The sequence below is a fragment of the Sus scrofa genome, chromosome 17 (genome assembly GCF_000003025.6).
Source record: "Sus scrofa isolate TJ Tabasco breed Duroc chromosome 17, Sscrofa11.1, whole genome shotgun sequence".
NCBI classification, from domain to species: Eukaryota; Metazoa; Chordata; class Mammalia; order Artiodactyla; family Suidae; genus Sus; species Sus scrofa.
This window is the reverse complement of record NC_010459.5, coordinates 61,644,055-61,669,000: the sequence shown is the minus strand read 5'-3', so window position 1 is coordinate 61,669,000 and position 24,946 is coordinate 61,644,055. Positions and strand designations below refer to the sequence as shown.

Genomic DNA, 24,946 nt, shown 5'->3' with positions numbered 1-24,946 from the left:
AGAGGCTCAAGACGCCTGAGGAGGACGTGCCCCCGGGGACACGTGCCTTAGCTGTGGGCAGGACAGCGCCCCAAGGTCAGTGTGAGCTGTGCCGGGCCCTCCCCCAGGCGGCCCTCGGCTGAGCAGCCCAGGCCCTGCAACCCCGTGGCAGCCGGGTGGTGGCCACTCACTGAGAGTTACAGGCGGAGCAAGCGAGCGTGGCGCCCGGCGCCCACCTGCATCCTCTCCAGAGGCTGGGGCTGGCGGGAGGCCCTGTGGACGAGGTCCACGTGCTCCATGTACTCGGTGATCCGCTGCAGGAAGCTCAGGGGCTCGTTGAAGACGATGGGCATGGTGATTCTGGACAGTTCCTGCGGGCGGCAAATGCCCGTCACCAGCAGGCTCCCCGACACCAGGCCCCGCCCGCTCCGAGCAAACTTCTGGGGCAGCAGCTGCTGCTCTGGCTACGATTTTAAAGGCCCTGGGGGTGAGCCCTGGCTGGGCGTCGGGCCGCCACCCTTCCAGCAGCTCCACTTCTGTTGCCAGTGGGAGAGGGTGCTGTGCCCACCACCCAACTCCCATGCTTGGGGCACATAAGCCTGCAGGAAGCACCCAGACCAGCCACTTGCAGTGCCTTCTTCATGCAGCCTCTGGGGTCCTAAGGCGTCGCTGGAAACCATCCCCCAAGGGCGAGGTGGGTGTCCTACTGCGGCCCTGCTCTCGGGTACCGGGCGGGCAAGGCCAGCATGAGCCCTGCCTTCACACAGCTCACGGTGCAGGGAGAGCCAGGGAGGTGCTCAGGGGCCCCTGAGAGCTGGGGCTGGCGGCTGGGGCTCTAAGGGACTGGGAGAGGCAGAGGTCCTTCCCAGAAGCACGGCTGAGCCGCGCTGGACAGCTTGGCTTTGCTTTGTTTTGGTTTTGCTTCTCTTAGGGCTGCAGCCACGGCATATGGAGGCTCCCAGGCTAGGGGTCGAATCAGAGCTACAGCCGCTGGCCTACACCACAGCCACAGCAACGCAGGATCTGAGCCACGTCTGTGACCGACACCACAGCTCAAGGCAACTCCAGATCCTTAACCCACTGAGCGAGGCCAGGAACCGAACCCTATGTCATGGAAGCACCAGAGTGTGAAGGGGTGGGGTGGGGAGGGAGGGAGAGGGAGGGAAAGAAACTGCTGGCCTTGCTGGCGTCGGCAGAAAGGAAACAAGAAAGCACACGGAGATTCCACTGGACACCCGCTCAAGCGGCAAACCCCCAAACCTGCAGCCCCCGCCCCACCAGCGCGGCTGCCGGAGCCAGGCCCCGCCACCTGCTGGTGGGAGTAAACACGGCGCAGGTTTGGGGAGGGGGCCATCAGCAACCCTGCACGCCCCCTGCGTCCCACGTCCGGGAACCTGACCCACAGTTCCTCCAACAAGCCCAGCGAAGGGCGAGAAGTGACCCAAACATCCGACAGTAGGGCCGTGGCTCGTCAACCAAAACGCAGTGACCAAGAGACCGGGAAGCCGCTCACACGGGGCTGTGGTGGAGCGGAAAACAGACAGAGAAGCCTCTGGTTCCCGGCGGAACGGAGGAGACGAGGCGGTCAGCCCTCTGCCACACAGAGAGAGCAGCCGGAACGAGCGGCCGGAACGCTTTGTCACGGTCGCCTCGAGGGGAAGGGAGACCGCAGGGAGGGCCCGGGGCGGGGACAGACTCTTGGAATTTACCTCGTTGCAGAGGTCTGACTTTGGACCTGTCATTTTATTTATTTATTTATTTATTTATTTATTTATTTTTGTCTTTTTGCCATTTCTTGAGCCGCTCCTGCTGCATATGATGGTTCCCAGGCTAAGGGTCGAATCGGAGCTGTAGCCACCGGCCTACGCCAGAGCCACAGCAACACGGGATCCGAGCCGCATCTGCAACCTACACCACAGCTCACGGCCACGCCGGATCGTTAACCCACTGAGCAAGGGCAGGGACCGAACCCGCAACCTCATGGTTCCTAGTCGGATTCGTTAACCACTGCGCCACGACGGGAACTCCTGTACCTGTCATTTTAAAACAAAATTCAATTTAGAACAACCTCTGGGGCAAATCACCAAGAGCAGAGCCTCCACTGAGGATTTAAAGCACCGTGACAAGGACAAGCACCAGGGACAGGCTCGGGTCGGCGACCCCGTCTGTGGTGCGGAGCCTGCTCTCCCGCACCGTCATGCGTCGAGCCCCTCATCTCCTGCGTCCTAGAAACTGCGGCTGTCAGTGTGGGAGAAAAGGGACGCGGACAGGAGACGGCAAAGACTGGACGAGTCCTGGCGTCCGAAACCAGAAGCATCGCCGTCTCCCCGGGAAAGACCTAGAAAGAAGACCACCAATCCAGTGGCCTCCCCGGGCAGAGCTGGGCCCTGAGCTCTCTCCCTGGACCAGCAAGGTACGGGATGGGCACGGGCATCTTCTGAACGGAACCCGGGCCAGTCTGGAGAGGTTCTCCCTGCCCAGTGGAAACCTGTGGACTGGGCACATCCCAGGGGCCGGACCCTGGGCTGGCTGGACATCCAGTCATGCTGGGCGACGCCAGGGAGCCAAGGGGAACCTCTGAGTGGCCCCGACTCTTACGCAGACCCCACTCACAGCAGAGAAGGGCACGTTCTCGCGACGGAAACATTCCCGGCCACCGTGGAAGCCCTGGTGGACCACTGGGTCCCCACGACCCTTGGCAGCTCCAACTCAGAAGAAGGTGACGAGGGGTGTCGTGAGGCAGGATCCAAGCAAGCCCCCCACAGACACGGCCCACACAGGAGGACACGGAGACCACTGGGCATGAGCCCGGGGTGGATACTGCAGGATGTCGAGAGTAATGCTACCTTTAAAAGTAGGAAAACAGTACATTGTGACCATGCTTCAAAAGAATCCTCATCCTTTAGCCACAAGAAGAAATACTTAGGAGCTCCCGTCGTGGCGCAGTGGTTAACGAATCCGACTAGGAACCACGAGGTTGCGGGTTCGATCCCTGGCCTCGCTCAGTGGGCGAAGGATCTGGAGTTGCCGTGAGCTGTGGCGTAGGTCACAGACGTGGCTCGGATCCAGCGTGGCTGTGACTGTGGTGTAGGCCGGCAGCTACAGCTCCGATTCGACCCCTAGCCTGGGAACCTCCATGTGCCATGGGAGTGGCCCTAGAAAATACAAAAAAAAAAAAAAAAAAAAAAATTTACAAGTGAAAAGGTGTCTGGAGGAGAGCGGTGAAGGGTAAGCAGTGGAGGTGAGGCGGTGGAGATGTGGCCGTGACCGTCAGCAGTGGGGGCTGTGGTGGGGCGGCGGGGGCAGGGGTCCTCTCTGTGTTCAGCCTGTGGCCATCCCAGCGAGCTGGGGAGTGCTGAAGAGGGGCGCGTTGCCTCCCGGGACGTGTGGACGGCCGCGGGACGGGGCTGCAACCCTGCAAGCTGAGGACGGCCAGCCCCGACTGCCACAGCTGAAGCCAGCCCCCGCCGGCGGCCCCTGGGGAGCCCGTGGAACCACATCACTGCCAAAGGACGTCTTGGTTTTCGACCCTGGAGAATTAAGACCCAGTAGCTTTCTGAGCCCATCATATGCCCAGAGAGACTTCTGTCACCACCGGAATCGTGCACAGAGTCAAAAGCTAAGAGGAGAGAGCTCCAGTGCACACTCCCGAACATGGCGCCCTGAAAAGCCACAGCCGTGCACAGATCCCGGACGGGTGCGGGCAGGGTCAGGTGCACAGCGAGGTTTTCCTAGAGCAGGGACGCTGCGGCAGCTTCACGTCCACCCAGCGTCCACATCGGGTCTCTACACGCCCTCCTCTAGGGAAAGGTCCTCAGGGAAACCGGGAAAGCCGGGCCCCGCGCGCCGGGTGAGCAGCAGCGCCCCGGGTGAACGCCGTGCTTCACACGCGCGATGTCACCGCTACAGGAAGCTGGGTGGAGGGGTCAGGACTCACTGCCCGAGTCTGCGACTTTACATAAAGTTGTTTCAAAATAAAAGGGTGACCGAGTTCCCGTGTGACACAGCAGTCTAGGGATCTGGCATTGCCACCGCGGTGGCTCGGGTACTGGTGTGGTGCAACTTGATCCCCGGCCCAGGAACTTCCATATGCCGCAGACGGAACCAAACAATAAAAAATATATAAATGAAAGTGCTGAAATTTCCTCTGGGGAAATGGGTTAGGGTGAAAAATAAATGCGTTAGAAGCCTGGGCTGGAAGCTGCCCTGTGGGGCACGTGCCGGGTGAAGGGTTCAGTGTCGCCACGGCTGTGGTGCAGGTTCTCACTGCAGCCCAGGTTCAATCCCTGACCCAGGAATTTCCATATGCCGCGGGTGCGGCCGGAAATAAACAAAACAAAATCAATGCTTCTCGGCAGGGCTGGTGGGAGGGACCCGTACGTAAACGAACGGCACCCGGGCTGAGGACCGTCTGGGAAGGGGTGCAGCGCACCTGTAGCCCACAGAACCCGAGTCTGAGTCCCCAAGTGCTGGCCGGGGACAAGGACGCCCAGACAGCTGGCAGGAGCACGCCACCCTCCTGAGAAGGACCAGCTCGGGCTCCCAGTCCGGAGGGACCATGACGGAAAGGCCTGCAGCATCTGGACACTAAGTATCTGACCAGCTCTCCTGTTAAGGCCCAGGCTGGGTGGCTGGGGGACTCGGAGCCTCGGTCCTGTGGGTCCTGCAGGCCCACCCTCGGCTCAGTGTGGCCAGGAGCCCTGGCAAAGCCCCCCCGGCAGGTGGATCATCCGAAGCCAGTGATGACAGCACGGCACGGAACACGGAGGGAGGCAGGGGTGAGCCCGCGTGACACCCCTTCCGTCAGAAGCCGACCTACACAGCGGGCCTCCTGCTGCCCATGAGGACTCAGCTCCCTTCGCCACCTCCCTCGCCCGCTTGCTCCACCTGTATCATCGTCTCGCCTTCCCGCAGCCGACAGACACGCAGAGCGCAACCGAAACCACCAGCAGTGCCACCAGTCCGCAGGCGCTGAAAGCGTTTAAACTGCCCGCTTCGAAGCGAGTCCACCCCAACTCACCAAGCCAATGCATTTTTTCAATATGCTCCACACACTGAAGTCGCTTCTCGTGAACATCGGGGCGGGCAGGGACGTCCTGCGAAGGCAACCAGAGGGGCACAAATGTCTTCGGCCCACGCGAGACGCTCCCGCGGCCGACGGATTTGCTCAGGGACCATTTTCGTCCAGGTTTCCTCTTCTACCCAAGCACCAGGCTGCTCTAGGCTGGCGGCCGGGGAGGAGCAGAGGGCCAGCCTGCTGCCGAAGCCCAAAGGGAGGCCTCTGCGTGGGGGGTCTGCAGGGCCTCCGGGAAGGACGACTTTCCTCCACGGAGCTGGGAGACGGGCCGCCCCGCCCCGGGCAGCCAGGTGCCAGCAGCCTGGGGCAGCAGCAGGACCACAGAGGTCGGACACAGGCTCTTAAGCCCTGAAGCATGGGCTCATCTTCCTAAGGGGGGGGCTCCTTCTTGGGGGTCTTCTGCTGAAACCAAGACCCCTGATCACAGCCAGCTGGGCTGGGGCCACACCAGTGCGAGGCACTGTCTCTGCCTGGGATGGAGCTGGGGCAGAGGGAGGCAGGCTGTACGGAGGCCGCGGGAGGCCAGGGCACCGCCATATGGGGCCTGCATTCCAGAAGACACCCTGGCGTTTCTCTAGCGTGTCCCAGCCTCGTGTCCGCTGCTCTCGGGTGGCTTCTGACTTGCGGCAGGATGGCCCTGGCTCTAACCCTGGTCCCCAGGACGAAGGTGACCTGAGTGCTCCCCGAGGGTCACACGGGGATGGCAGGGGAGGGGCGTGCTGTGTGTTCAGGGGTGGGAGGGAGTGGAGGGCAAGGCCGCAGAGATAAAACAGGAAAGCAAGCGGCCACGAGAACGAGGAAGCTCGCCCTGAGGGGTGGGAGAGGCCCTCGGATGACCTCTTGGGGAGCGGGGAGGGGAGGCAGGAGCCGAAGGGGCGCAGGGCGCAGGACAGACAGGCCCCGGCGCAGGGACGGCTGGGGGCACTGAGACCACAGAGGGGCCGCCCCCCCCACCCCCCCCGGCAGAGGTGAGGATGCAGGTCCCTGTCCCGAGGCGGCCTTAGAGCTCGCCGCCCAAACCAAGAAGAAAGGGCCACAGAGATATGGCTGGGGCGGGGAGCAGCAAGGAAGGAGGACAGGGGGCTCAGGAGGGGTGGCCAGGCTGTGACAGAGGACAGGAGAGCTGAAGGCACGTCTCAGAGGCCAGCGCGTACGTCTGGGGGACGGGCAGGAGACGGGGAAGGAGGGCGACGATTCCTGAGGATGGGGGGGTCCAGGCCACATGAGCAGGCGGCAGGTGCTCTGACACTCTGAGCACCGGGCCGGGGGATGGGGTGGCAGGCGAGTCCCCAAGTGGGAACAGGAAGCAGACACTGGGTCTAAGCACAGGGCCCAGGTCTGGAGTGAGGCTGGGCTCTCCAGAGCTGAAATGCAAACAGCATGGGGCGGACAGCCACTGCCACCACCCTGGGGCTCCACCTGCCTGCCTGTGTCCTCCCTTCGGCTGGCGAAGGCGCGGTCCCACCTGTGCACAAGGGCAGCACAGCAGGAGGAGAATGGAATGCGGTCCCGCTGCCCCGAAGGCGCCACCCGGCCTCCCGGGTGAGAGGGCGACTCGGCCAAAGGGAAGGCAGCTCTGCGCGCAGCCGGCAGAAGCGCTGACAACACCGCGCTGGCCGGACGCCAGGCCCCGGGCAAATGCAAGGGCGCCCAGCAACACCAAGGCAGCCCCTGCCACTGGCGGACGGGGGTCAGGAGATGAGGACGCAGGGGCCACTGCGTCTCGGAATCTGGCTGGACAGGGCCCTGCTCCCGTCCAGAGGGACCCGCCCCGAAGACGCGGGACCGGATGCCCCTCCGCTCAGGGCTCCTGTGAGCCGAGGGGCTGCCCGAGTGGGTGGGGGGAGGCCACTGTGGGTGACATACCTGCGCTTCCGAACTCCGTTCCCCTGCGGAGGCCTCTCCCCCACTTTTCCAATCCCATTACTTTTGCTGGTGTCCACATGAACCACTCCAGTGACTCTCTGATTCGCCTCTGAAAATTCCCCAGAAGAGTTATCAGAATCCAAGCCTGCACGAGACAAGCAGAGTGGTCATTTTTGCAGGACGTGAACACGCACAAGCCCACCTCTGAGAATTCGGACTCGCCTGCAGCTCTAGGCGCCGCGACACACTCAGAGCCATGAGCTCCGCCTCCCAAAGACCCAAGGCGGCCAACAAAGCGCGAACATCCGCAGAGGCCACAGCCCGGCCCCTTGCGGGCAGCGCTGTGCCCAGCGGATGTGGCTTCTCACCACCGAGTCGGCCCTCCCACCCTGCAGGCGGCGTTCACACCTAACTCGAGCTGCAGCACGTCCTCAATGCGCCCTGGTCCTGGGTCCGAGGACACCGCACGGCGCAAACGCCCCCGCGGAGCCTGCCAACCCTGGCCATAACCGCACTGGGCAGAGCTTGGGCAAAGCCTGTGTGGCTCCCGGCCCAGCCGGGCCCCCGAATGCGTCTCCCCACAGGGGCCGTGCTCAGGGCCCCTTCTCCACCCTGACGGCTTCCCCAAGGCCCCAGGGGCCTAGAGCCAACAGGAGGCTGATTCGCTGGATCAATCACTCGAGGAAAAGGGGGCCCTGCAGGGAGGGCCTGACGCCGGGGGCGGGGCCTGACGCCGGGGCGGGGCCTGACGCCGGGGCGGGGCCTGACGCCGGGGGCGGGGCTCTGGACCACAGACTCCCAGTGCGACCGTGACTTCATCAGGGAGGGCAAGTGGCCCAGGAGGAGACCCTCACTTCACAGAGAGGAGGGTGAGGCCAGGAGGGTGACTGTGGTCAGACACAGGACAAGCAAACCTGCTGAAAATAAGCCCCCTTGAGAAAAGGCAGAAACACCTCTTTCACCTTCTCCTCCACTGACAGATTCACAGAGTGTAGCAGAGCTGAGAATTACTACCCCAGGATTTGGAAAGGGCACATTAAAAATGAACCTCCTGGAGTTCCCACATGGAGGACTAAGAATCCAATGGCAGTGGCCAGGTTGCTGCAGAGGCACAAGTTCGATCCCTAGCCCGGCACAGTAGGTTAAAGAATCCAGCACTGCCACAGCTGCAGTGCAGCAACTGATGCTCTGACGCAATCCCTGGCCCAAGAACTTCCATATGCTACGGGTGTGGCCATAAAACTTTTAAAAAGAAAAAAAAAGAATTTCTTAAATGATTGAACTTTCTTTTTCCTTCTTTCTTTTTTTGGTCCCCTTGCAGCATGTGGAAGTTCCTGGGCCAGGGGTCAGAGCCAAGCCACAGCTGCACAGCTGCAGCAATGCCACATCCTTTCACCCACTTTGCGGGGCCGGGGATTGAACCTGTGTCCTGGTGCTGCAGCAGGCAGAAGTCCCCAGGCCAGGGTTGGAACCTGTGCCACGCAGCCACCCAAGCTGCTGCAGCGAAAATGCTGGGTCCTTAACCCGCTGCACCACACAGGAGCTCCCGATACTTTCCGAAATAGCCTGTCACCTCTAGTTTTTGCTATATATCCCAAAAGCAACACCCCCTACTCCCCAGGCTAAAAGCCTGAACCGCTCCCAGCCTGAGGAAGCTCAGTCCCAGGCCCACGTGTTCCCTGCACCGGTGTCCTGTCCCAGGGCCTTCCTCGGAGCTGAGACTCTGGGCCAATGCTGCTAGAAAGTTCATTCCAGTTACAACCCAGCGTGTGGCCAGGAAAACGAGGCAGCTCCCCCGCCCCCGCCCCGACAAGCCCGGAAATCTTGTCTCTGATGAAGCCAACGCTGCGTAAGGTTAAACGTTTTCATACAGAAAAAGAAAACGCAGACCAGCAAAGGAAGGACTTGAATCACCCCTAATCTGATCCCTCGGAGACACCCCCCTGGAAAGGTCAGTCTGACGGCTTTCTTTGGCCGTGCCTGGGGAATGCAGAAGTTCCTGGGCCAGGGGTCAAACCCACGTCACAGGAGTGAGCCGAGCCACAGCGGGGGCTCTGTTGGACCTTTAACCCACTGCATCACAGGAGAACTCCCAGTCTAGCTTCTCACAGCCCTTACTCTGCTCTTATTTTTCAGGTACTTTAAACCTTTTGATTTAAAGGTACCGATTCTTGGGAGTTCCCGTTGTGGCGCAGCGGAAACAAATCCAACTAGGAACCGTGAGGTTGCAGTTCAATCCCTGGCCTCGCTCAGCGGGTTAAGGACCCGGCGTTGCCGTGAGCTGTGGTGTAGGTCACAGACGCGGCTCGGATCCCGCGTTGCTGTGGCTGTGGTGTAGGCCGGCGGCTACAGCTCTGATTAGACCCCTAGCCTGGGAACCTCTGTATGCTGAGGGTGCAGCCCTCAAAAGATAAAAAGAAAAAAAAAAGACAAATAAAAATAAAGGTACTGAGCCTTGCAAGAAGTAACTGCCCACTGAAGTCATTCAATTAATAAGTGCTGGGCCTGACTCCTTTTTAAATTGGAGTCACAAAGTCAGGCCGATTCCACAGACAGTGAGGCCGTCGGGATCACTGCATCGGCAGGACAGGCTCCCGTCTAATCTCCGTATGGGAAGCAAAGGACTGAGGTGAGCGCTTCCTTCCACCTCCACACCCGCCCTGCGCCTCTGCCTCGGGGCCTCGGACGGCCAGGCGTGCGTCGCCTCTGCGCTGCGCACCCCGGCTCAAGTCCTCCTGGGGAAAGGCCTCGGGGAGGAGTTCAGAGACACGCGGCGTGTGGGTCACACCGGCTCCAGGTGGCAGGCATTTGCCAGGAGGCTCCCAGGTGAGGGCCACGCGGAGGCCGGGCTCTCCTGGTTTCAGACGCGGTCACCCCGGGGCCTGGGCGGCCGAAGGCGGACCCCCTGGCCAGCCCCCCTACAACTGCTTGGTGGGAACGCAACCGACGTCCGAGGGCCACGGAAACACGCTCCCCAGGAAAGCCCATCGACCAGGAGCATGTCGGCCCAGAAACGGCGGGAGATGACGTGGGAGTCAGCCTCTGAACAGCAAGGGCTCCGAGCCCCCTCCTCCCCGGGTTTCAGACAGAATCTGCCAATCATCTCAGGCTGCCGGTCCATCAGCCAACTCCGACCTTACGTGGGGAGCAGCCGGCCCAGGAACGCGCCCAGGAGCACGGGGACAGGACCCCGTGAGACAGGAGCTCTGGCAGGGACAGCAGTGGTGCCCGGGGGACAGTGTCATCCCCCAGGAAGGACTGGTGTGCTGGCCCCGCATCCTTGGGCACCGACTGCAGAAGCGCCCCTCTGCTGGCACTCGTGGAGGTCATGGCTGAAAGCCGGGCAGCAGTGATGTCTCTGAGTGGCTGTGTCTGTGCTCCGACCCCCGAGGAGGGGGTGGACCGGAGGGTCTCCTGAAGCCCCTGTGCACCAAGCACAGCGTTCGGCAGAAGACTCAGCCATGCTCCTTGGCTGACGAGGGGCAATGGAGGGCAGATAATGGGGGGCCTCTTGAACTTAAGAGTCTGGGGACCCCCGTGGTCACCTGTCCCGCAAGTGTTCACGGAGGAGAAGGGCCTGTTCTAGGCAAAGGGAAACAGCCCAGCCACCCACCGAGAGACGCCTGCCCCGCCCCACACTCTGCACCCCCCGGCTGGAGGCCAGCACCCAGAGTGGTGTGTCAAAAGCAAAACAGGAGTTCCTGCTGTGGCTCGGCGGGTTAAGGGCCCAACACAGTGTCCGTGAAGATGGGGGTTCCATCTCTGGCCTCGCTCAGTGGGTTAAGGATCTGGCATTGCCGTGAGCCACGGCATCGTTGCAGAGGCAGCTCAGATCTGGTGTAGGCCGGCAGCTGCAGCTCCGATTTGATCCCTAGCCCGGGAACTTGCACGGGCCGCGGGTGTGGCCATAAAAGGAAAAAAAAAAAAAGAGAGAGAGAGAGCGAAAGAGAGCGAACGTGCGTGAGAAAGAAACAGAACTGAACTTAGAGTCAGTAAGCGCTGCTGTGAAAACAAACACATTTACTGTCTGGGGCCGCACGTTATCAGCGCAGAAACGGGGCAGTAATTTTTGATTGTTAAGTACAGACGCTGTGAGAATACTGCCCACCTCGCTAGGAGCCAAGTGCAAACGTTTACACCCAGGGCCACTCTTCCACACACTGAGGTCCCGTCGTCCTTTCCCTGGTCTCCCCGGGCCAGACGATGCTGTCCCCCAAACGCGGGGCGGGCGCGTGCGTTCACTTTTCCTCTCCCCCGAGGCGTCCTGGGCCGCCCCCTGTCCCCGGCGGCGCGGCCCCCCGGGGCCGCCGTCCACCCTCACCTGTGACGGCATCGAAGAACTCCTCCTCTCCGTTCATCCTTCGGCAGCCAGGCTCCTCCGCGCCGAGGTCCGGCTTCTACGGAAGCATCGTGTGGGCTACATGGACGGTGTAAGAAATGCCACGCGACCAACGCTTTCCCGTAAACTCCACCAGGCACGGGGATCTAAGGGGGGAAAAGCACTCTGGTGACTGAGCTTTCAGAAGCTGTACGGTTCCGAAATATCCTGAAATTCCCACTGGCCCTTCCTGAGCAAAGAGGTAAAATGAATATGCGCTCACACGAGAGGAAACGTTAGCCGAAGAGTCACTTTCAAAACCACTGTCCAGGGAGTTCCCTGGTGGTCTAGTGGTTAGGGTTCGGCGCTTTCATCACTGCCGCCCGGGTTCAATCCCTGGTCTGGAAACTTCAAGCCGCTGCACACCACGCACCCGCCCCCCAAAAAGGACCCCTGTCCACAGTTGCAAAGGGAGCGGGAAACATTTCCCGGGGCGTCGTGTGGACCGTTCCAGAGGCAGCCCCACGCGGGGGCCCCACAGGCCTCGCTGACAGTCACTGAAAATCTTTAGCAGAAGCTGGGACAAGGGGTGTGAATAAATGCAAATTTACGCTCAAACATCTATTTCACACCAACTGTAAACCGATTTTCAACCCTAGAGCATTAGGACTGCTGTGTAAGTTGGCCGCTCGCAGCGTAAACTGCCAGCAACTCAAATTTGCTCAGTGTGTTAGCAGAACTCAGGCAAAGGAACTTCTCCCGTCGCAAAGAGCCACATCTCGCAAGGGACAAGAGGCCAAAGGAAAAGGTCAACCTTGCCCCCAAAGGTTCCAGCTCTCATGAAGATAAGCGGAGACCTCTCTTCGCTGTGGGAGCCGGGAGCCAGGGGACCAGAGCCCCCCCAGCTCTGAGGGCAGCGAAGGCACAGCTGGTCCCGAGGGCACACGTCCTCTGCCCCGGGAGTGGCTGCTCGGCGCTGGGTGGCACCTCCAAAGCGCTCCTCTCCGGGCCCGTCCCGAGCACACGCACGGCACAGCCGACGGGCGTGAGGCCACCGCCTCTTCCGTCCCAGGATCTCCTCTTCCCTCCCCGCCTTCCCAGCTGCTCCGGCAGAACCAGACACCTGTGCAGCCTCTGGAAACACCCACACGAAGCCTTGCTCGCTGGCCCAGAGTTAGGGGCTTCTTTGCAAATTAGAGAAGCTGTCACTGCTTACTGCAGACTCCTCTCTGATAAGCCACTCAGAGAAACCGGGCTTCCCTGTGGAGAAGCGGCTGGGGGCAGGTGTGAGACGCGCACGGGCAGAGGGAAGCTGGCAGGACCTCGCGGTCAGGTCAGACGAACCTCCGAGGCTCCCACCGCAGCAACGGGGCCACCCGAGCACATCCCACACCCGAGAGCCTGCCGGCTCCCAGAGACGCTGATCAAGGACTGGTCACCACTGGACAGTGCCAACGCATTCTTCTGAAAACTAGGACACGACAGCCCAGGAGCCCTTGAGCTGCTTCCTGTGCCACTTTCTCGAGGCCTCCCTGCCGATCCACGGAGGAGGCAGGGTCTGTGCCTCACCGGGGCCAGCCCTGCAGGTTCCCGGGTCCGGGCACGGCCCACCCAGGCCACGCCATCGCAGGCCGGGGCACAACGCGCCTCCTCCAAAGGGGTCCTGCCGGGGACATCGGGCCAGAACCCGGCCCTCCTCCCCTTTCCCGCCTTAAGAAACAGAGGGGCCAGAGGTACATGCTGGACTCCACCACGGGGACACGGCCGGCAAACCCAGCCCCCGGGAGAGTCTACGGGGCCAGACCCCGCGTCTCCAGCCAGTAAGGGCGGGGGGCGGAGGGCGGGGCTGGCGCGGGGGCGCTGGCGGTGCACGGCGCGCAGGTCACGGCCGCTCGGGTCAAACTACCTCGTGGGGAGCAGTCGGCAGCAGCCTGGCAGGACAAGACCTGATTTCGTCAGCGAACGAATTCGAGACGGGGGAAGGGAGTGGCAGAGGTGAAGGGACATCTCACCACCTCCACTGAGGGGGCAGTTTCCCAGGTGTAGACGTGTCAAAACATATCTATGTCAGTTACACCCAAAAAAAGCCACTTCAGAAGGCGGCACGGGTGTCGTAATCGCATTTCAGAACTACACACCCAAACGCATCCGGATGACATGGTATCGGGCCTGGAATTTTCCTCAAAGTGACTTGCGAGGGGCCAGAGGTGATTAAGGTGACAAGATGGGCCATGAGCTGGGAAACTGGAGAAGCTGGAAACGGGCCCACAGGGACCACTCTGCTGTTCTGCCTGCTTTTCTGTATGTTTAAAATCTCCCATAAGACAAAGCAAGCGAAAGCCATGGTATTTTCCATTTGTTTAATTAAAAAAAAAATTTTCTTTTTGTCTTTTTAGGGCTGCACCTGCAGCATATGGAGGCTCCCAGGCTAGGGGCTGAATCGGAGCTAGAGCTCCCAGCCTACACCACAGCCACAGCCATGCAGGATCTGAGCCACATCTGTGACCTACACCAGAGCTCACGGCAACGCCGGGTCCTTAACCTACTGAGCGAGGCCAGGGATTGAACCCGCATCCTCATGGATGCTAGGCGGGTTCATTCACCACTGAGCCACGACGGGGACTCCGGTATTTTCCTTTTTCACATGCCCCTCACCCATAACAAAAGTCCTACGGTTAAAAGAAACCAGTCAAAATGTACGGAAAGTCTTTAAAATGAGGGAATAGGATATCAGGTTGGACGGTGAGGACACAGGCTAGGCTAACAGCTGGGACGGTGACTCGGCTGCAGCCCGTGCTCCTGCCATGGGAACCACGTGGCCTGACCAAGCATCTGAGCCCACCTGGGGAGGCCTGTCCCTTAGACACCAGCCGCGCCGCACCCAGGCGAGGCCAACGCCTACACAGCAGCACCAGGCTTGCTGACATGAGTGAGTTCAGGCATTAAGTCCACGCAGCCTCCAGGAGTTCCCGGGCCACTCATCTTTATCCTCTTCGTCTCCCCGCCGAGACAGCCCGTGATCCCGTGACCAAAGCCAGACAGACACGACGAGAAAGGAGCAGCAACGACATCCCTGGCAATACGAGGCAACAGTTCTCAATGAAATACTGGCAAAGGGGAGAGAGCAAGACGCATTCAGCAACCCGCCGAGAGGACCGTGTGCCGTGACCAAGTGAGTTATTCCGGGGGTGCAAAGACCATTCGATATACGAAACCCACGGAGGTAGCAGGTCACACGAACAGCACGAAGGGGGAAACACACACACCATCACCTCAATCCACATGGGAAAGTCACCTGGCAAAAGTCAACACCTTGTCATGTCAGAAACTCACGACACACCAGCAAGGGCGGGACAAAGCAACGAGAGCCACGCGTGGAAAAAACCCACGAGCTACCGTCCTCCTCAGTGGGGAAAGCTCAGCCCTAAGACCAGGACCGAGCCGAGCATGTCCACTTGCTTTATTCATCAGGGTACCGAAAGTTCCCACCCGAATCACTAGGCAAGACAAGTCCGCCAAGTTGGAAAGGAAGAAGTAAAATTATGTTTGCAAATGATATGATCTTATATAGAGAAAACCCTAAAGACTGCACCAAAAAAAGCCCATTAGAATACATGAATTTGGCAAGGTAGCAGCATACAAACTTAACATGCAAAAATCAAAAATCAAAAATGCGTTTCTTTCTTTCTTTTTTCCTTTTTGGCTGCACCCACGGCATGCGGAAGTTCCCGGGCCGGGGATCAAACCCACGCCACAGCAGCAACCCGAGTCCCTGCAGTGATAATGCTGGATCCTTAACTTGCTGCACCACAAGTGAACTCCGGGTGCACTTCTATACACTAACACGAACGGTCCGAAAAGGAAATCCCCAAAACAATTTTGCCTACGATACCGTCTAAGAGAATAAAATACTCGGGAATGAATCAGGGAGGTGAAGGACTACAATGAAAACTGTAAAACGCTGCCAAAAGAAGTTCAAGACAGGAGTTCCCGTTGTACAGCAGTGGTTAACAAATCTGACTAGGAACCATGAGGTGGCAGGTTCGATCCCTGGCCTTGCTCAGCGGGTTAAGGATCCAGCATTGCCGTGAGCTGAGGTGTAGGTGGCAGACGCGGCCCGCATCCCGAGTTGCTGTGGCTCTGGTGTAGGCCGGTGGCTACAGCTCCGATTCGACCCCTAGGCTGGGAACCTCCATATGCCGCGGGAACAGCCCAAGAAATGGCAAAAAGACAAAAAAGACAAAAAAAAAAAAAAGTTCAAGACAGAGTCCAAGGGAAACACACCCCATGTTCACGGATTGGAAGACGGGCTGGCACGACGTCAATGCTCCTCAAAGCCACCCACAGACTCAACACGATCCTGCATCATAACCCCAGCGATCCTTTTGGCAGCGACAGAAAAGGCCGTTGTAAAATTCACACGCAACCCCGGGTGGCCCTGGACAACCACAACACCCTTGAAAAAAGGAGAACAAAGTCAAAGGACTCTCGCTTCCTGATTTCAAAACTGAACTGCGAAGTGACGGTGATCCAAACAGTGTGGCACCCGCACAGACCGACACAGAGACCGCCGGGCGGAGTCGAGAGCTCAGACGCACAGCCTCAAACACGTGGGCAAGTGACTTCTGACGAGGGTGCCAGGACCATCCAAGAAGGAGAGGGCTGTCTTTTCAAAAAGCGGTGCTGGCAAACTGGACACCACAGGCAAGACAATGCCGTTCGACCCTAACCTGCCCCGTGTACAAAACCAACTCAAAACGGATCAAGGACCTAAAGGGAAGACCTAACATCAAAAACTCCTAGAGGAAAATATAAGACAAAGCCTTTGCGATTTTGGACTTGGCAATGATTTCTTGGATAAGACACCAAAGGCAGAAGCAATTAAAGAAAAATTAGCCTAACTGGACTTCATGAAAAATTTAACAATTTGAGGAGTTCCCGTCGTGGCGCAGTGGTTAACGAATCCGACTAGGAACCATGAGGTTGCGGGTTCGGTCCCTGCCCTTGCTCAGTGGGTGAAGGATCCGGCGTGGCCGTGAGCTGTGTAGGTTGCAGACGCGGCACGGATCCCGCGTTGCTGTGGCTCTGGCGTAGGCCGGTGGCTACAGCTCCAATTAGACCCCTAGCCTGGGAACCATCATATGCTGCAGGAGTGGCCCTAGAAACGGCAAAAAGACAAAAAAAAAAAAAAAAAAAAAAAAATTAACAATCTGTGCATCAGATACTATCCACAGAGTATAACAGCAACCCCAGAACCAGCAAAAATATTTGCGAATCATATATCTGATAACAGATTAATGTTCTGAACATACAGAGAACACCTAAAACTCAGTAACCAAAAACAAGCCAACTGATTCAAAAACAGGCAAAAGCCCTGAACAGACATTTCACCAGAGAAGACACACACATGACCAATAAGCACACGCAAAGATGCTCAACTCACTAATCATCAGACACACACAGATCAAAGCTCCAACGAGCTCCAACCTCACACCCGCTAGGATGGCTCCATCAAAACCCAGAAAATGACACGTTTCCTGAGGATGTGGAGAAACAGGAACCTCTGGGCACTGCTGCTGTTTTCGTTGCTGGGGCAAATATAAGACAGTTCCTTAAAAAATTAGAAATAGAATTGCCATACAGTCCAGCAACTCCACTTCTTGGTACAGACCCCAAAAACGGAAAGCAGGGACTCAAGGTTTTTTTTTTTTTTTTTTTGGCTGTGCTCATGGCACATGGACATTCCTGGGCCAGGGATCAAACCTACACCACAGCAGTGACAACACCAGATCCTTGCGAGTTCCTGTTGTGGCTCAGTGGTTCACGAATCCGACTAGGAACCACGAGGCTGTGGGTTCAATCCCTGGCCTCGCTCAGTGTGTTAAGGATCCGGCGTTGCCGTGAGCTGTGGTGAAGATCGCAGACACAGCTCGGATCCCGCGTTGCTGTGGCTCTGGTGTAGGCCGGCGGCTACAGCTCCAATTAGACCCCTAGCCTGGGAACCTCCATATGCGGCGATTGCCGCCCTAAAAGACAAAAAAAAAAGACAGAACAAACAAACAACAGATCCTTAACCCACTGCACCACCAGGGAACTCCTCAAAGAGATATTTAGACACTTGTGTTCATAGCAGTATTACTCACAATTGCAAAACATGGAAGCAACCCAGGCGTCTACCCACAGACAAAGGATAAGCGAAATGCGGTCCAGACGCCACAGAAGATTGTGCAGCCTTAAAGGAAGGGAATCCTGCCACAGGTGACAGCAGAGCTAAACCCTGAGGACGCTGTGGCCAATGAAATCAACCAGACACACCAAGACAAATCCTGGGTGATTCACTGAGAGCAGGTCCCCAGAGGAGGCGGGTTCCTAGAGACAGAGCTAGTGGAAGGCGGCTGTCGGGATGGAGCAGGGGTGGGGACGTGGGGCCTAACAGGGAAAGGGTTTCCATTTGACAAGACGAAAGCACCATGAGGACACACAGTGGTGCCAGCCGCACAAGGACGTGCATGGTACACAGCCGCTGAGCTGCGTACATAAACACGGTCACCACCGTTTTGTTTTCTTTGCGGGGGGTGTGCCTGCAGCACAAAGAAGTTCCCAGGCCAGGGATCAAAGCCGAACCTCAGCAGCAACCCGACCACAGCAGGGACAACACTGGATCCTTCACTCGCTGAGCCACCAGGGAACTCCAAGACACTAATTTTTCTGTGTATTTCACCACAATTTTTTGAATTGGGAAAAAATACATTAGCAATTGGGACAAACAAGAAATGAACAATTACACACGGAGCTCCCTGCACTGGGTGCCAAGCCCACGCATCACCACTCCCAAAGAAAGCCCCCACTGTTTCCAGGATAGAGTCCAGCGACGAAGGCCCCCAGGCCCCCACCCCTCCCCCCTCAGGGGGCGCTTCTCCTTCAAACAGCTCCAAGCAATGCCAGGAACGACCCTGCCAGCCCGTCCCCCAGAAAAGGTGATGCGGAGACTGCAGAGCCGCCAGGGCAGCGCTGGGGGCGGGCGGGGGGCACTTGGGAAACTGAGGAAGGAGGTGAGAAAGAACCAGCCAGGGAACTCGAAGAGAAGATTCCGCGAGGCTTAGTCCCAGCCCTTCCCCACAGAGCCCCCAGCGCAGGTGAGACCTGGCCAGGGCCTCGGCTGAGAGGCCAGCCTCACTGGTGGGACACAAGCTCAAACCACCAGAGGCATGAAACTGGGTTTCTGTCGAGAACAAGTCAGAAACAGAAGCGAGGGAGCTGCAGCCATACGGCCACGCGCCCTGGGTACCCACTGCTCCCCCTCCAGAGCGCGGTCCATCCCAAAGGCTCTCATTGCCCTGCAGCTCTTCAGGTCAAGGCCAAACCCCTCCTGGAAACAGACAAGCCTCGGGCCAGTGCCGACGAAACCAAAGGCACGGGCCCATCCCCGAGGGACCGACCTGGCCACGTCCCCCAAGACCGGCCTGTCAGACCCCAGAAATAGGCTACAGTGTTGCTCACATCATCCCAGGGCACCAGGCTGTTCCCTGGGCTGCCCCCGGGACGCGGGAGTGGAGTCCCGCAGATGCGAACGCCGCGAGGTTTAAAGGTTTAACACGGACAGCTCGCACCAGGAGGAAGTAAGGAACCGAGGCTGGAGATGGAGAAATTCAATCCGGGCAGCGGGACGCCAGCCTGCGGCTCCAGGGACCCACCCTCCCGCCGCTCTCGGGAAGGCGCGAGGGGGCCACCCAACCTGGGCCCCGGGAGACCCCACCCTCTCCACGCAGCAAGGCCATTGGGGGTGAGCAGTGCTGCGTGGCCAGCCGCCTCTGTGGCCACTGACTGTTTCAGGGCTTTCATGTCGAGATGTCCGCTTTGCAGAGGAAGACCACCTGTCACCTGGACGCTTAAGGACCCTTGTCCTGCTTGTGGCCACTGGGCCACAGTGCCTGGCTTCTTTCTTTGGTTAAAAAACCCCAAAACTTGGGAGTTCCTGTCGTGGCTCAGTGGTTAACGAATCCCACCAGGAACCATGAGGTGGCGGGTTTGATCCCTGGCCTTGCTCAGTGGGTTAAGGATCCGGCGTTGCCATGAGCTGCGGTGTAGGTCGAAGATGTGGCTCGGATCCCACGTTGCTGTGGCTCTGGCGTAGGCCGGTGGCTATAGCTCCAATTAGAGCCCTAGCCTGGGAACCTCCATGTGCCGCGGGAGCAGCCCTAGAAAAGGCAAGAAGACCAAAAAAAACCAAAAAAAACAAAACAAAAAAAAACACCCAAAACTTAATGGAAACAAAGACTCCACCTGTCCAGCTTCCAGAGCCACGAGAGAAGCTGCTAATGTGCTCTGTCCAGTGCAGTGGCCGCCGGCCGCAGGGGCCCGAGCACGTGAGATAATGGCTCACGGAGAGGAAGGGGATGCTTCCTAACTGCATCCCTTCCACTCAGGTGGCCCAGTGGCAGGTGCCGTCCATCCTGGACAGAGGCTCCAGGGCCTCCCTGGGCTGCGGCCCACGGGGCCCAGGAAGCTCTGGAGACCCCGCCAAGCAGAGGGAGGATGCCGGAGAGAGCAGTGAGGGCCTCAGGCCACGCCTGCTCTTCTTCCGATGTCCAAGACCACTTTGGCTCTGTCGCCTGGTACCTGCTGACACATGCTCCTTGCTAACTGCGAACTGCAAGCGGAAAGACCAGGCCTTCCCGCGCCTGGGGCTGTAAAACCCTGGAGGTCGAATCGGGTACACGCACCCGCGCTCCGGACAGCACAGCCTCTTCACAAGGTGGGCTGTGGTCTGCAGAAGCGACCCCACTCGAGTCCCGGTGACCACAGGGAGGAGCCGAGAGGGCCCTTTTGAACCCGGCTTAGCCCCACTGTGCGCAAGGCTCCGGCAGAGCGCCGGCGGAACAAGCAGGTGTGTGTCTTCCGTCCACGGAGCGCAGTCCCGGCCTCCTGGGAACTTAAAGCCTCTTCCCGAGGGCGGCCGGCCCAGGCCCAGGCGGCCGGCCCGAGGAGCCCCCGGCTCGTCCACACCAGCGAGCCCACTCACCACTCAGCTCGGGACGGGCCCATCTGGTTAGACATTCAGGCAAGAAGCCGCGCGTTCCCAGGCTGGAGGAAGGGGAACGCACCCTCCTGCGACGTCGACCACGGCATTCACGCCCGCCCTCTGTCTGCCCGCCCCGACCAAAGCGCTGCCTGCTCGACACGCACTCGGAGAGCAGCTTCCACGTCCAGCACAAGCGGCTCCCAAGCGAGCTCAGCCCCAGGGGAGCGGACGCCCTCGGCTGCAAACGCATCCGGCTCAATGACCCTCGCTCCGGGACACAGTCCGGCGGCGCAGTCCGGCCGCAGCCGGGACGGGGGTGCGAGCTCTGCACAGGGAGCGCCGTCCATCCCTCGGGGCCGTGGCCACGGGACCCACGGGAGCAGCGGTACACTGAGCGCAGCCGACAAATCAGACTGTGCGGACGAGCCAGGACCCAGGACCTGGACGCGCGGCCGGGGCGGGGGCAGGACGCTCGGATGCCACCTCCATCCAGGTCGGGCCGGTCTGCCGTCCTCGCCCTTGGCCGGCTTCCCTCCCCCATCCGGGCCCCTCCCGCCGGCGCATGCCAAGCAAGACCTGCTGGGGCCCCTAACCGGTTTCAGCCTGGGGCGAGGTCACTGCTACCCACACTTCTGAGCACCCACGGGTGGGAATTTGAACCAACGTCGGGGAAGGGCACGACTGTCTAAGCCCTCCCAGGAGAAAAAAGAGACACAAACACAGAGGGAGAAAAACGCCCAAATTCTGCTGCTGTTCACTTCTCCCCCCTTCAGGCAGCTCTCAAGGTGGGGAGGCTCCTTGATCCTGAGCAGACAACGACACCGTGGCAGCCCCAGGCTTGAGCAAGCGCGCCAGCCGTGCTGGTTTCACGGGGCGTCTACACACATGTGCCCGGGCCCCTCCAAGAAGCCTGGACCAGGAGCTCTGGGGCTGGTCCTTGAACCCACACGTTTCAGAGTCCCACGTGGCTTTCTGCGGTGAGAGGCCAGGACAGGCCCGCCCCCCCCCCCGCCCGCGTTACCTGCCCGCTCCCTCCCTTGCGTGTCAGAACCTGCTCTGCGATAAGCGTTCTTTGGAACACAGGCACTGGTGCCGCCTGGCACGGAGTCAGGGACAAGACGGCCCTGGTCGTCCTGCCTCTCAGAGTCTTGCAGGGCGACTCCATGCCCTGGGTTACATCTGTCGCCTGGAGCTCTGCCTGGTGCTCCTCCCTCTCCAAAGCTCCCCAGTTTGGCCAGCAAGTCACACGCTTGCCCTGGTTTAAGGCAACAGCCTGGACGTCACCTTCCAGCCAAGCTCAGCGGCACAGGCGCCAGATGACAGTGGACCTCTTCTCACCAGCGGCCTTGCGTTTGCTCCACAAAGCACAGCCTCTCTGCCCCTAAGGCGGCCGCCGTTTCTTCCAGAACCCGGATTCAACAACTGCCTACAAACCTTGCCTCATGCCAGCCTCTCTCCCAAGAAGGCCCCAGAAAAGGCACCTGTTAGGGCCTGCGGTCGCCCCCGCCTGGGAAAGGTATGAGCTCAGAGTCAGACAGGTCAGCCCACCCCAGAGCCACGCAGACATTCCCACTGCCGATGTGACCCGAGCACCCAGGGGTGCAGGGGCATCCAGGGGCGTGGTGGCTGCCTGAGCAGACAAGGCGGCCTGGGGGTGATGCCCAGGGGAGGGTGCCGGGCCCGTAAGCCCACCTCGGTGTGCGCCCTCCTACCAGGCACCCAGGCCAGGGGCCAGGGGCAAGCCAGCCAGCCCGGCTGCAAGAGGCAGACCATGCAAGAGCTCCAGTGAGGAGACAACAAGCAGAGGGACACGTGGGAGGGCAGGCGGAAGCCCCAGGCCTGCGTGTGTCCCAAGCACAGGCCCTTGCGAAGGCTGACGGCCGCTGTGCAGCCCATCGCAGAGCTGACAGTCTCTGTGCCACTGGAGAAGCAGCTGGAAGAAGGTCATGCCTTGAAATTCTCCCAAATGACCCTGAAGACTTTCTGAGTTTCGAAGGGAAAGGAAATAAGCGCCTCAAAATTCACAGACCCCAGCGTGGCCAACGCAACACAGGTTTATTAACGTGAGCTGCAGGTGCTCCGTGTCTGACCGGAGTGAGACCCGCCAGGGCCGGGGACTACCAGCAAAAACACTCGGACACGGTAAACACGGCGGCAGAGACAGAAATTCATCACCGTCCACAGAAACTGCACTTAAAGGGCCAAACTAGAGCCTTAAACACGAACACTGCTTAGGATCTAGGTACCCGTGACTAATCAACGCTGTTCCAACAGCAGCTTCCCCACAGTCTCAACGAGCTTATAAAATACCTCAGGAGCATCAAGTGTCAGAAGTCACACCTCACCCTGGGTTGGCACGCGGCCCCGAGCCCTCAGGTGAGGGACCACGGGAGCCCAGGGTCTTTTGGAAAGTCCACCCCCACCTGAACAGCCCTCACTTGAAAGCGTTCCCGCGGCGCGTTCCAGCAGAACTGCAAACCCACCTTCCAGGACTGCCTCGGCCTCGATACCCTGCATCTGTGTCCCTGCCTGGAGGCGGGGGGGGGGGGGGGGGGTCGATTCCCACGCCCCGGGGGCTGACGGCGCTCTGAGCACCTACACCGCGGGGTCCTCTTGGTTCCCCCCATACCCCTCGCGACGACCCATTTTACAGGCCAAGGCCCTTGAGGCAAGAGCAGCTGAGCAACTTTCCTCCCATCAGAGCCAGAGAGACGCTTAAACTCTCCAAGGGAAGCCGTCGGCGCCACAGGGCCATCACCTCCGCTTTGGCCCGCAGGCCCTGCACACCTTACACCTGCTGCCGCCCACCGCCCCGGGCGAGGTGGGCCCCCGGCTTTTCCCGGGGATACGAATGACAGGCCCTGCAAAAGACAGCAAAGCCACGGTCTGCAGACAGCACACGAGTACACGAAATGTTCCCCGAATTTCCCCACCAAAAAAAGCAATGCCGCTCTGGCGACCGCAGCCGAGTGTCACGGGACTGTCAAAGCCAAGCCAGTTTTAAGTCCCTGCCCGGGACTCACTTGCTAGCACTTCCTGGAAGGCGCGGGGGCGAGGCCAAGGGCGGCGCGTTCACACACACGGGCATAACAAGGGCTCATCCAAGGGTTAACCCGGAGCCGGAGCCGGAGCCGGGCCGCCGGGTGCGCTCGCAGGGAGAGAGGACCGCGCCAGGCGTATGGGTCAGGCCTGAAGCTCACGGCGCTAAGTTCACTCGGAGTTGAATTCAACCCCTTGATCTCCGTCCATCCTCAGCCCTGCTCCTCCAACCCGAGGCTTTGCACGGCCAACAGCGACGGGGCAGCAGGCCGGGTGTCCGGCAAAGTCGTGGCAAGCCAGCTGGAGAACTACCTCTTAATTTTGGAAGAAATAAAACGGTTTCATAAACATTCACGCGCACAAAAAAGGAAAAGCTATCCATTATATGTGCTGCAAGAAGGAAAGTTCTGACCCAGTCACGAAGCACTAGTCAGCGTTGTAGAGAAACAGTGTGAGGGGGGCACTGTCAGCGAACATTCTGGTTTTAAAGGGCAGTAGCGAGAGGAATGTAAGAGCGGGAACTCAGAGCCAGGGTGCCTGGGCTGAAAACCCTGCTCCATAACTCAGTCCTGGGTGACTGAGAGGAAGTTACTTAACCTCTCTGTTCCTCAGCTTCCTCAAGAACAGACTAAGGAGAAGGGACCTAAGGATACGTCTTGGAGGCTGGTGTGGAACCACCGGAATAGAGGGACTGTAACGTGCTTACAGCGGGTCTCAAACAACACGCATCAGGTATTATCGTCGTCACCTTAGATAAGAGCTGTTACTAAGAGGAGGGCAGGTGAGGCCAACAGGAAAGGTAAATTCTAAAGAGAGTCACTCAGTCGTCCATGTGCTCAGGGCCACGTTTTAAATGACACCACGCGAGGCACCGGGCTGGACGGGGAGGAAGCGCAGCGGGGACGGTTCCTGTTCCCATCAAGGGGAAGGGAACTAACAACCTGGTCCCTACTCCAAGCTGGGGACGACCATGCTCCACCTGTGGGCCCTGCCAGGTACATGCCACATGTCGCAGAGGAAGGAACTGAGGCAGGAAGGGCCCTCGCTCTGCCCCCGGGGCAGGGAGCAGCGAGGCCGGGGGTCCCAGGACACCTCTGCTCTCTGGCTGTGCCCTTGCACCAGCTCTGGAGGATAGAGAGGTCCTGCAGCTTGCAGCCCTGCGTGCCGTGGGTACCCCAGAAATGTCCCTGGATCTGACCCCAAGGAGACCAGTCTCCAGACCTGCGCAGGCAGCCCCAGCCAAGGGACAAATGCAAATGCTGCTGGCGGCCGGTCCAGAGCGTGTCCTAGGCTGACCATCAGGATAAAAACCCCAAGGACAAGAGCACAGCGTCTTGGGAGGCGACCCTCACGCTCCAGAGCGCCAGGAACATCCTACCAACCGCCCCACCCCCGGCTTCTTCCCCCAGAAACACGGGGCAGAGTGACTTGTAGTCACCCAACAGTCTTCTTCTGGGCTTATCAAGTCTCCAGACTTAACTCTGCTGATTTTTGAAAGGTAACTATGGAGAAGGAGGAAGCTTTTAACATCAGATTGCATGTCTATTTTAGCTCACACGTGTGTCAGGTAAAGAGTGGACAGTGATGTACAGTCCTCTAAGGCGGACATAACAACAGAAGGCAGCAGAGGGGAAGGGCAGACCCA

General features: G+C 59.5%; 1 protein-coding gene across 3 annotated transcripts in view; it reads right to left on the bottom strand.

The window, feature by feature from the left end:
• The window catches only part of OSBPL2 (oxysterol binding protein like 2), a 39,916-nt gene that overhangs the window by 14,178 nt on the left and 792 nt on the right, over nt 1-24,946 (bottom strand). The window contains exons 2-5 of one of the 3 annotated variants that reach the window (XM_021078215.1): nt 11,244-11,407; nt 6,923-7,031; nt 5,000-5,075; nt 216-350 (exon numbers count right to left, since the gene is read on the bottom strand). In XM_021078215.1, coding sequence (XP_020933874.1) covers nt 216-350; nt 5,000-5,075; nt 6,923-7,031; nt 11,244-11,280 — 357 coding nt within the window. In that variant the 5' untranslated portion in view covers nt 11,281-11,407. Of the gene's footprint in view, nt 1-215; nt 351-4,999; nt 5,076-6,922; nt 7,068-11,243; nt 11,408-24,946 lie in introns of all 3 variants that reach the window. The other 2 variants (XM_021078214.1, XM_021078216.1) reach the window with 2 other exon arrangements.